At 38.0% G+C, this 12,167-nt stretch overlaps 1 protein-coding gene across 11 annotated transcripts in view; it reads left to right on the forward strand.

Moving 5' to 3' along the window:
• The window catches only part of atp8a1 (ATPase phospholipid transporting 8A1), a 119,809-nt gene that overhangs the window by 97,656 nt on the left and 9,986 nt on the right, over positions 1-12,167 (forward strand). For all 11 annotated transcript variants that reach the window (XR_003936510.1, XR_003936512.1, XM_030146162.1 and 8 more), the window contains 4 exons: positions 498-559; positions 786-842; positions 1,144-1,251; positions 11,849-11,937. Coding sequence is in view for 9 of the 11 variants with exons in the window: in XM_030146162.1 (XP_030002022.1) it covers positions 498-559; positions 786-842; positions 1,144-1,251; positions 11,849-11,937 (316 nt within the window). In the remaining 2 variants the exon portion in view is untranslated. The remainder of the gene's footprint in view (positions 1-497; positions 560-785; positions 843-1,143; positions 1,252-11,848; positions 11,938-12,167) is intronic.

Below are 12,167 nucleotides of genomic sequence, written 5' to 3' on the forward strand. Positions count from 1 at the left end.
TATGTCTTTGGGAATCAACCTTAATATCAACTTCATGTTTTTTGTAGGAAATTGCCATGAACTGTGTTTTAAAGAAGTCTTTTCCAAAAAGTTGAATTGATGTTAGTAGTTGAACAAATGACCTTTTAATGAGAAATAAACGATGCTCTATTTATTTAGAACTGAATCATCCTGAATGTTAGCATTTCTTTTCAGTCTCACACATTGTTTTGTAAAACATTTGGGTATTAAGAGTCACAAATGATTGAATTATCATTCCACCCTGTCTCAAAGGGCAGTCATAATGAAGCATCTCACTGGTGCTCATTCTATTCTCCCATGTCCGCTTTTACATCCGAGTCTCTAATGGAGAGTTTTACACCCACACTGAGATGTAAAATTCTATGTGCTCTGCGGTGTTTATTTTTTAGACTACCTAATGGAACATTTCATGAAATTCAAGAGCTGAAAAGAGACAGCTTTGGCCTAAAAGCTTTTGTTGTTGATTCCCTTCACAGATACAGTTTTTGGCAGTGGACAAACTCCAGACTATCTCCTCTTAGGAAACATGGTTTACACGGTAAGTGCACCAATCTTCTTGACAGGTGGTGTTACAGAGTTCAGGTGTCTGAGCCAAGTCTTATTATATTTCTGTAAATACACATCAGTTGTACTTCCTTTGCTTGAGCATTTCACTTGCTGCTGTTCTGCTTAACCAATGTGGCAATATATAAAAAAAACTCGTCTGGTAGTGTTTCTGTGAGTTTCAGATTCTGGTTTAACGGCTGTGATTTGTGTCTCTGCAGTTTGTGGTCATCACAGTTTGTCTTAAAGCTGGTCTTGAGACCTCATCATGGACCATGGTAAGTTGATGACTTTCTCGTCTCTCTCTGGTTGTGTTGTCTTTTTCTATTTCCCCTCTTTTACGGGGCCATTGATACTTGTGAAATATTTGACATCCTCTTCTTATCTCCAAAACTCTTTATGGTTTTTCCTCCACTGGGATTTAACTGCAAACCCAGTGAATGATAACACTTTCAAAGCTCTCAGGAAAACTTCAACTGTACATGGTGCATGCAGTTGAAGTTTTCCTGTTGTCTACAGTTGTTGTGTAGCTTATCTCAGTGAATAAAACACTTAATGCTCTCACCAATGTCTCAACAGTTCAGTCACATCGCCATCTGGGGAAGCATTGCCCTGTGGGTGGTGTTTTTCATTATCTACTCCTCCCTGTGGCCCCTCATCCCTCTGGCTCCCGACATGTCAGGAGAGGTAAACACCCAAATGCTAGCATGTACTTTTACATACTCACATACGTAGTGTTTCACTGTGACTGTTTCCTCTATTACTGAAAAAACTGCTGATATAATCATCTATCACTGCCAGATCTGCATTACCTCAATTCTGGGAGACTCTTGTGGGAAATTTCAGAGTTAAACTTGACACAGGTCTTTGTAAGGAGAGCCAGATGGGTGTAAACTGTCAAACCTCTGGCTTGTGTTGCATAATGACTTAATTGGGCCAATTAGCCCAGTGTTTGTGTTGCATTTCCCTCCCCCGATTCTGAGTATCCACAGGTGACATTGAAACTGTGAAGCAGTCTGAAGGCTGAGCAAAAAGAGGTGAAGGTTTACACAAGAGATCAGTTGATACTGAATCTGTTATTAAGTGCAAACTACTCATCAAATATCTGACTTCCAGCAGCAAAAATGCAATTTAAAGTTCATTTAGTGTTAATGAGAACAGCCCCAGGCCTTACCCTGTTTATTTATTTCTTTTGTGAGTTGTTATTTACATGTGAATGCAGCTACTGTTTCTGCAGGCCTCCACAGGTGGTAAATGAGCGGGTAGTTATCCACAGGTGACATTTCCCTATGCATTACATGGAAGAATAGTACTTATTCATTACAAAAGACAAACACAGCAGGAAGTCATTAAACTAAGTGTTTGCTTGTGATTAAATCAAAGAAAGTGATTAAAAAAACCACTGCCATGGAACTGGCAGCAGAAGAAGATCCCAATAACATAAAGTTAATCCTGTCTTCTTCTTAGTATTAATTCTGTAGGACACTTAACTTTAGACCTGTTTATTGGCAAGCCTATAGATACATTACACAGCATGATAGAGGAGTCACAATTCAATTTATTGCAATAACTGTAAGATACTGCAAAGACATATATATTCCTACAAGGATACACACTGCTACTTTTTTACTACTTCCGTTTGAATTTGTTTTGCTGAGGAAGAGTCAAATATCTTAATACACAAACACAAGCAAATCAGTAAAGTTTACAGCACAATACATCAGCAGTACAACACCAAATGAAACACGTGCCTCCATGAATATTTGAATAAAACTGATCCATTGTTTTTGAGAATCTTTACTGTACCACATGTGACTCCTGTCTATTGATATTTCCGTATACCCATATTCACTTTCTATACTTTTCTTATACGTCCTCATATACAGTAGTTTTTATCTCACTCGTAACGTTTTAAACTTTTCTTTGTCTCTCAACACAAGTCCAGAAATGCATTCATTCGGCAACACACACACGCACGTACACACCCAAACACAAACACACACACAGCAGTGGGTACATTACCTTCATCCTATCCTCTGTCCATGAAGCATGCTGCTTTCATCCATGCCCTGCAGCACTTGACTGAAGACAGTAATGGTGTCCTGTGGGTAGTTGGTAACCCTATGCCCCTGTCCCAGCGCGGGGATGCCAGTACATCATCAAACAGGGACACATCTCTGAGAAACTCGAGAAGGCATCAGAGACACAATCTCCACTTCCAAAACCTCGTAGCCTCTGAAGAGCAGGATTATTCTCAACCCTGATGAAGCCCCGCATATTTGACCGTGGCCTCCCTGATGTGCACTTGAATCTTCAACTATTTCTGTGCTGTCTGTCCTTCAATCTATTTTCTTTACTCCCCCTCTCTTTTACTTGTTGCATCAGCTTTTTTCTCTTTGTTCCCTTTTAATTCATCTCCCCCTCGCTGCCTGTTGAAAAATGCCCGAGGGCCGACAACACAACAGACACCAGAATTCCCTCTCTCCTCCTGTTTCTGCTCTCACTCACTACTGAGCTCAGGGCCTTTAACAAGAGACGCTAAGCTGCGCTTGGCTTCATGTAAACGCATTCATCACTGTCAGGAGAAATATTCTTTGGACGATTGACAAGACAGGTGCAAGATCCAGCTCCAAAACGGCCAGAATGCCTTTTACAGGGACTCCCAGTCTGACTTGATCCCCACCTGCATATCTCATCCAGCTTTCACCTCGCAAAAAGGCTGATATCAAAAGAAAACATCAGATTATTCTGTTCAAATAGTGTAATCTGCCACACAAGCCTTTTAGCTACACCTGAGACGTCTCTCCAAGGCACAGACACACTGACCTGCTGTCTGCTGATTGCCTCTGATATCAACACAGCTGTCTCTGGTACACTTTATCCCTCTCCTCGCTTTTCACACACACCTTTGCTGCGATTTTCCAATTTCGAAGTGCAGCTGAGGAACAGTCACTCTCACTCACACTCAAGTACTCGTCATCAGCACATGGGTTTTACACTCGGCAAGTACGCATCAAATACCTCTGCAGTTTAAGAAGATAAGAGACATTTTCGTAGAACAGAAACGTTTTGCCAAGAAGTTTTTTTAAATCATGCCTGGAGTGCATTATGTATCGTGCCAGTGCATGAGATATTGATGAGATAAGAAGTTGGAATGAAAACTTTTTTTCGGAAAATCACATTGAATTATTATTAGTCTTAACACTCAGGCATTTTGAAAGACTGTTTTTGCATTTGAGTGCAGATTTATTTAGTTTAACTTTTGGTGAGCTATGAAACAGTTCATCAGAAGTCATAAATTAGAGAGAAAACGCATTTTGTTCATTTCATGCACAGTGCATTTTTCATTTCCAAGTGAGTGAAAGAAGAAATCTTTAATTATAAATAAAAATGAAATATTGATGAGACTTGATACCATTGTGAGGGAAATTTCGAGGACTGAGATAGTTGCATATTCCAACTCATTTCACTGGTTTTACTCTCGTCAATTTAATCAGTGAGTTTGAGGGAAACATGTTTACGGTATTAAATGATAGAATGAATCTAACAGATATCGAATTTTCGAAATTATTGACAGTTCCGCAATTATGGTCACAAAGACTGAAAGTGGATTTCAGATACCGCATAGCTTTAGTCTTCTCTTCCATTAAGCATCACTGTACATATTTTGTCTGTTTCTGTTTATTCTTCTCAAAAATGCACCATTATTCCATGCTGGTTTTTACCCTCCAGACATTTATGTTGTCAACTCATTTTAGTATTTAATGCAACCAACAAACCAAATAATCCAAAACTTGCTTGAGTGAACTTTGTCTTTTTTCAGTTAAGTTAAAACAGGTGAGGAGTTTTGGATGCTTCGAGAGTTAAATTCCCAAATATTTCAAACTGGGTTAATAAAAAGATGCTTCCAATATTTTTATCAACACAATCCTTGAAATAAAAGTTGTTTATAACTTGGATGGTGTGTCATCTAATATTCATTCTGCATTTGGCAGATGGAAGAAAAAAAAACTGCCCGAGATATTTGAACACTGATAATTGCCCCTTTTTTTCTTGCATGTTCTAACATTTCTTATGTTTTTGTAGGATTTGCAGCTCTGATTCTTCTGGTTTAGACTAAAATAAGCTGCAAATATTTGTTGTGTCGTATGTTGAGTATTTCCGTATTTTTAAGCCTTTGACAGATCCAGTGTTGTATCGTTAACCCAGGTTCATCACTGCTGTTGACTTAGTCCTCCTCTGGTATTATTTAATCCTTATGGTCCTTCTTCAGGTCCCCTCATAGCACCATGTGAGAGGTTTTGTTAAACTCTTAAGCTCAGATCTGTTTGTCCTCCCTGTGCTAAAGATTGATACCCACCAAACATGGTAACTGACCACTATGTACAGTCTAGTGTAGGTTTTAAAAGGCTACAGACACACTGTAAATCATATGTGCGTTCGAGACTGCTGAGGTTTTAAGTGTTTATGTAAAGTTTTTTTTCTCTGTTTTCTTACTGGAAGTCTTACCATATTTGTTAGGTGGCACAGCATAGCATAAAGCAGATAACCCCAACTGAGAAGACCTTTGTTTGCTTTCCATTTTAACCTCTTTGGGGCAGTTCTTGGTCGATTTAACTGTGACACTTTGAGAATTTGTGGATTTGTCCGACCCCTTTTCCCATCTCTGCTTTCTCTCTAATTCTTCTCCACTTTCCCTTCTCCTCTCTGTCATCATCTGTTGTTCAGTCCATCTACAATGCGTCGCTGGCATTCATCCTCAGCGAGCCTTAAATGTAAAGACTTTCGGACGCTTCAGATCAGAGGCTTTTGATTCGATCCACATTTGAGCCAAATGTATAGTTTCACCGTCAATTTCCCGACTGGCCTTGAAGCCACCGTGTGCTGCGTTGTCTGGCTAAGCTAATGAATTCAGTCAATTGGAAAAACAGCATGGATAGATGCAGACCAAAGTACTACCTGAGACAGGATTTAGTCTAACCCGTCCCCTCTCAGTCTACCTAATAAAAAATGTTGCACAAAGGAGCCCTGTGCACTGAAGCAGCTGGAATCTAAATATTAGCATCTATGGGATGTTGTACAGCTGGTTGCGTATTATGAGGTTTGCTTTTGTCAGTCTGTTTGCTGAATACAGACTCTCCTTCAGTCCTGTTGGGTAGTTAGTTAAATAGTTGATTCTCTTGGCTCTCATATATCATTAATCTGACATTAGCATAACACTATCTGTGGCCTTCTCAAGTCAAAATCATCTACACACCAGATTCTCTAATCAATTCCTTCTGAAATAGGAAGCACAAACCCTCTGCCTTCACGTCTGCAAACCATATTTTCATAAGTATTTTTTTTTTATTTTATTTTCTTCCAACATTTCAAGATTTATATCTTTGAATACACTTGTATCTTTGATGTGTTTTACTCAACTGGGGTAGCTTCACTGGACATGAATAATCTTTCGCCCGAACACCAGACAATGATAAGCTGCCCAATATTTTACCACAATCTGGTCCATTGGACACAGAGCTGCTTCACTGGAGCTGTTGCAGTTTAGTGTCATGAGAGCATCTGCTGTCAGATTTGTCCAAGATTTGATGTATACCAAGAGAAATGACTCAGTAAATGTTCAACCCTCACTTCTGTTTGAGCTATCTCTGCATTTTTTTATTTTATCCAACTTCATACTTTATTCTACAACAGCATCACTGAAGCAGATATTGCTTTTTATTGCACTAAATTTGTCTCACAGCTTTAGTTACTTTTTAGATTACAGTTTTTATCCCCTTCCTTTCTACTGCAAACCACATATGTGTTTATTTTGAATGTTTGTGATAAATGGAGGATGAAGTGTTCCTACGTGGGCTCTCCTCGCTCTTAATCTGAATAAACTCTTGAAAAATCTCCTTGGATTTGCTGGGAAATAGATAACCTGTTTTACTTTTTTCTTTTTTTTTTTCTTTTTTTTTAGATGTAGGTCACTGGTTTTTCTGCCCTAGACATAAGAGATAAAGGTTATGTCTACACAGGATCCAAATGTCCAAAATTACTGAATGAATTGTCTTAAAGTATACAGTTTTACTGACTCTTCCATCTAAACAATGTTGAATAAATGTTGGAATGTCAGACACATATTAAAAAATTAAGTCAACTATTATTTTGAACCACTAATGTTACCGATGGTCTGGAGGTGGACATTAACAGACAAACTAAACCAACTATTCAAATGCTATCACACACAAAAACGTGACTGGCAGACTTTTCTGCTGCCAAAGTGTTATTTCTGTCTCTCTTTATGTCAGTTTCATCGTATTATATCCTTTATATTAATTTCTTTCCATGTCTTTTCCATAACTTTGTCTTTGCATTGTTTTCATCTTTCATATTACTTTGCCGATGTCAACATTTGTAACCTCGCTTTAAAAAGTCGTCTTAATTAGGAAGTTGACCTCACATGTCATTATCATTACGTGTGTGTCTGACAATGTGTGATCCAATAAAAACAGCTCTGTGACCCATTTTGGGTCGGGGAAGGGCAGTAATATATGAAGTAGTTAAAATGAATAATGAATAAATGCCTACAGCAGTAAAATGGAACATACACAGTAATGCAGCATTAAGATTAACCAAAAAACATCACATATAATAGTAAACCATGGACAGAAACCATTTTTACAGGGTACCTGCTGGGTCTTAAAAAGTCTTAAGAGTCTTGAATTTACAAATCTGCATTTAATACTTTAAAAAAGTCTTTAAGAGTTTTTAAATTTGATATGGTAAGTCTTAAGTTATGTTGCCACAAACTTGTTCGCTGTGTTGTGTTTAAATGTGTTTGGGAAATGTCCAAGCTGCAAAGACAGTAACGTTAGTCTACTCAGTCCCAACCCGACAATTTATATTGAAATTAGGAACCAGTTATCGCTAACTTTGCAGCCTCTGGTGAGAAAAGACTTGGAATGGTGGGAATCGAGGCCTTGGAGTAAATAAATGCATTTTCCTAAACTCTAGGAGTCACAAATTTTTGCCAGTATGGCTTTGAAAGTAGACTTAAAAAGGTCTTAAAAAGTCTTTAATTTAACTTGTAGGAACCCTGATTTTAGTGCCGACGATTTTCCATTTCATACTTTTTTGCTGATTTTACTGATAATACTTTTACTAAAGTAGTGTCAGTAATAGTAAGTAAAGTGATAGAAGCATAGGAACATAAAACGTCTTCCAACTTTGCTCTTTTTGATTTGAAGAATCGCTAAGTAACCTACATGTCCCGGCCGTGCACATGCCCAGTTGTCTTTTGCATTGGCTCACATGTGCACATGTGATTGCCTGTGTCTGGTCCTTCTGTGTGTGCTTGTCTCCATAGTGGGGGTCAGTGGCCTGTCAAAACACACCACTCCACACTAGCGGACACTACTGTCTGACCGGCCAGACAAGTTTATTAGTTTGTCCTAAAAACACTGGCCTGTTCCCGGACCTCTCTCACCCCGGCCAGCTCCCAGGGGCCCCCTGGTATGAGACATCACCAGCATCCACTAACACTACTGGCTCCGCTCGTAGTAACCAAGTCTGTCCAGACGCCTGAAAACAAACATTTGTTGATTGAGCTATGTTTGGATTTTCGGATGTTAAATGTCAGATTTAAGGTTTATAATGAAGACTGGACCTACTAGTGGGGATTCATGTTCTCTGATGGACCAGCAGAGGTCTCATTCTTTACAGATACATGTGTAAAGAAAGTAACAGTACTCAGTCAACGTCTTTGTTCAAGTAAAAGTACAGGCTTTGACATTTATTAAAAGTATAAGTTAATGGTAACCTCTTGAAGGATATTTATGTCAGGTGTTTCTGTACAAAGATATTGAACTTCATGACGAAAAAGTGCAAATATTAAATTAACCTAATGCAGGTATGATTTAAAAAGTAGTATAATAATAAACATTAACTTAACTACAAAGTCTGAACCACCTTTCAGTATCAGCAGCAGAACTTGAAACATGATGCTTTTTCTCCAGTCTCCAGGTCCAGTCTCTGTTCCTTGGAAGTCAGCGTTGTTTTCGTCTGGTTGCATTAATCATATGCATCAATTCCAAAGGATTGTCTTTTTAATTTTTATTGTTCATTTAGGCTGAAATCAGACTTGACAAAGAAAAGGTACAGTAATGTGCAGTAAAAGCAATCAACAATTCCCTCAAACAGTCACGGAAAAAATTATTAGAGCATCAAAAGTCATTAAAAAACAATGGTTATGCAATCAAGTACTAACTCCTGTGTGTATCATGTGACTAAAACAGACAGAAAAGAAAACATGGAATGTCTAAAAGCACTGTTTTTATTAGTATTGATGTAAGAACTTAAGTGATTTTAGTTATTATCAAGAAAACCCTGGAAAATGGCTAGATATCAGCTCTGAAATTAAACTATTATGAGCTATTTTTGTTGTTATCTTTATATTTGTCCAAACAAATGTACCTTTAGTTGTACCAAGCATTAAAATGAATAAGAAATTGAAGAAAACAAGGGTGGTCTGATAATTTTTTCCACAACTGTAGATTTAATCTAAAGTAATGAATTTGTTTTGAAAGTATAAGTATTACAAACTGCAAATATTCAAGATAAATTCAAGGAGTTAAAGAAAAGTAAAAGCAAAATACACATTCCTGAAAAGTCTACTTAAGTGCAGTAATGAATGTCTTTGTCAACTAGTCAATGAATTGATTAGCTGTTTCAGTTGTAATGAAGACAAAATGAAAGTAGATTTTCCTTTTTTTGTTACAGTCTCTAAGGTTTTTCACTGTTAAGCTTTATGTCTTTGTATATGAAGGGTCTAACTATTATTACCAGTGTTATTTCAGTTTCTAACACACCTGGGATTTGTCTAAGTATTACTTTGGTACATACTGTACATAAGCTGTGGCTGTGATTCATGTACAGATCTATATAAATATTGTTTATTAACCCAACTTATGAAAGACTAAACTGGTTTGTTGTTGGAGCTCCTGTGACTTTGATTTAATATGCTGAGTACACAACCCTGGTTTATTTTTAAAAGACTCCCACGACAGCTTAAACACCCCCATTAAAATGCACGATACACTGGATGAAAATGAAAATAATTAAACTGACGTATGACCAAAAAACAGTAAATGTTTCCACCAGGGCTGCGTAATTTCAAAATTGTCGTGAAAATATCCCGTGCTTCGGTGTAATTTTCCCTCATCTCATACACTTTCAGCCTCTGGCAACACAGAAAAGCTCTATTCATCCACGTACCATCTCAAACTGTAGGAAAAAGCCATTTTGATTTCCTGTCATTTGGGATTTCCTTTTCCACCAATGTTTTGTCAGACATCAAAGTCAATTTGCAGGTAATGGTGAACAGATTAGCTAATTTGAGCAAACCTGGGCGCTTTGATAGTTTTGACACTGATCTGTGTGTGTTTGCATCCTAAGGCGCAGGGTCCGGCCTGTGTCACATTACAGGAAGGACGCTGTTGAGGGGCCCCGGCAGTTTAAACAAGTGGCACATTACAATGCACGCAGCGCAACTTTTGCACTTTGACATGTAATGACAGATAGTTTCAATGCACCGAGCCAAAGCAAACATCGTACTCACACAAAACGCTGAAAGGTTTCGCCTCCACTCAGACCGTTCGCCATCTTCAACCAGCACTTTGTGATTTTAATTGAAGTCACTACGGATGACGTCTGCTACTAATAAACTGTTTTTCCTACATTCGACTTAGAGCGGAGAAGAAACCGTTTATTGAGTCGTCTGATTTAGATCAGAATTGGGTTAAATCCAAATGTGTTTTTCTTCAGGCCTGATAAATGAGTCACTGAGGATCACTGCTGTCTCTAATGTAGATTTATTTCCACTCATGAACTCAGTGAACATTATTGTGATAAAAATAAAACACGAGTTCATTGTTTAGAAATCAGAGGAGTTTTGTGTCAGTGAACTTTTGTTCAACTTGGCTGACATCAATGATATTTTACAGACTACAATATTTTTACAAACCCTTGTTTATTAAGACTGTTACGTAATCTTTACTTTTATAGGCCGCAAGTTACTAATTATTTTCTAAGGAAATATAGGGTAAATATGGTATATTGGTGGATAGTTACTAGTCACAGATGAAATACAGTAGAAATTCTAAGAAACCATTAACTTTAGATAAGTATGATTGTATCTTGAATTGATCATAATAGAGGAGGTGTTTCTAATTAAATTTTTTTTATTGTTATTAAATTGTAAACTGGTCAAATCTACACTGTATGTTGACTTTTTCCAAGTATGTCAGCTTTTAGCAGTGATAACTACCCAATAGTTTGCTGATGTATTAATGGAGCAAGTACTTAGTAATCCTTCCTTTTACAGTCCCATAATTACTGACTATTAGTCCTGGGTGGAGGATGACCTTTGACATCAAACATCTATCCTACACACTGGTCACAGAGGTGTGAAATCATTTTATGGTTTCAGGATTTTTTCATGCTGAATATGTCTTTATTATGTTACAGACAATTCTGGTTTCATATCTTTAAATTAATTTGCTTTACAACAAGACCATACTAACCTTAACAATCAGGGGTTTCACATACAAGTGTTTGGTTTTCTTTCTGTGATGTAAAATATAAAGAAAAAATGTAAAAACTCAACTTTTCACGTTCAATGCGATATGAACTTTCACATTTTTGACGGCCTCTTCTAGTGACTGGTTTTGCCGCTTTTTTTTTTTTTTTTTTTTTAAAGCTACAGCATTTTGCACACATTACGGAAGCTTAAAGTTCAGGAAGGTGAAAACCCACTAACGTTAAGCGTCCTTTGTATTGTGCATTCAATTAAAGGCACCTCAGATCATTGTCCTCCGTCTGCTGTGAAGCATTGACGGTAGCTCTCAACACAGCACACATTTGAGCTGTTTTCCTGTGAAGGAGATACTGCTGTCTAAATACTTCACAGGTACTTCCTCTGCCCCGAAGGGCGGAGAGGTGGAGGGATCCATAGAAAAACATGGTATCACTTAGTCATGGTGGCTTAACCCACTTTGAGCAGGTTATTTGGATCCGTCTTCTCTCTATTTCCACAATATAACTGTTTGTTTTGACCTGCTTTTGTCATGTATGTTTCCTATTCTGTGGTTCTACAGAAGATGATAGCGGCTCTTCTTTATCAGGTGTTTCTTCTTTAAAGGGCTCTTCTTTTATCTGATCAGTTGTTGAACTCTGTGTTGTCTAGAGTGACCTGAAAGTAAGCGTATATATGTGTGTGTCTGTGTGTGTTTGTGTGTGTCAGGCTAGCATGATGTTCAGTTCGGGAGTCTTCTGGATGGGCCTGTTCTTCATCCCAGTCACCTCCCTGGTCTTTGACGTGGCCTACAAAGTGTGAGTCTTCTCCCCGCTCTGCTCACTCATCATCACTCCAATACACATCCGATACAGGAAATTCCTCCAGAATCTCTCCTATCTCCTGAAAGAAATACCTCACAGAGTTTGCAGGGAGATCCAAGGAACACTAGCGTTCCCGTTCTGTGAATACTTCATGGGAAAATGTTTGTTTCTGCCATTGATCTGGCAAACATCAGCTCACAGCAGCAAATTGCAAAGCGAAAAGT

This window comes from Sphaeramia orbicularis, chromosome 10, assembly GCF_902148855.1.
Source record: "Sphaeramia orbicularis chromosome 10, fSphaOr1.1, whole genome shotgun sequence".
Classification (NCBI taxonomy): domain Eukaryota; kingdom Metazoa; phylum Chordata; class Actinopteri; order Kurtiformes; family Apogonidae; genus Sphaeramia; species Sphaeramia orbicularis.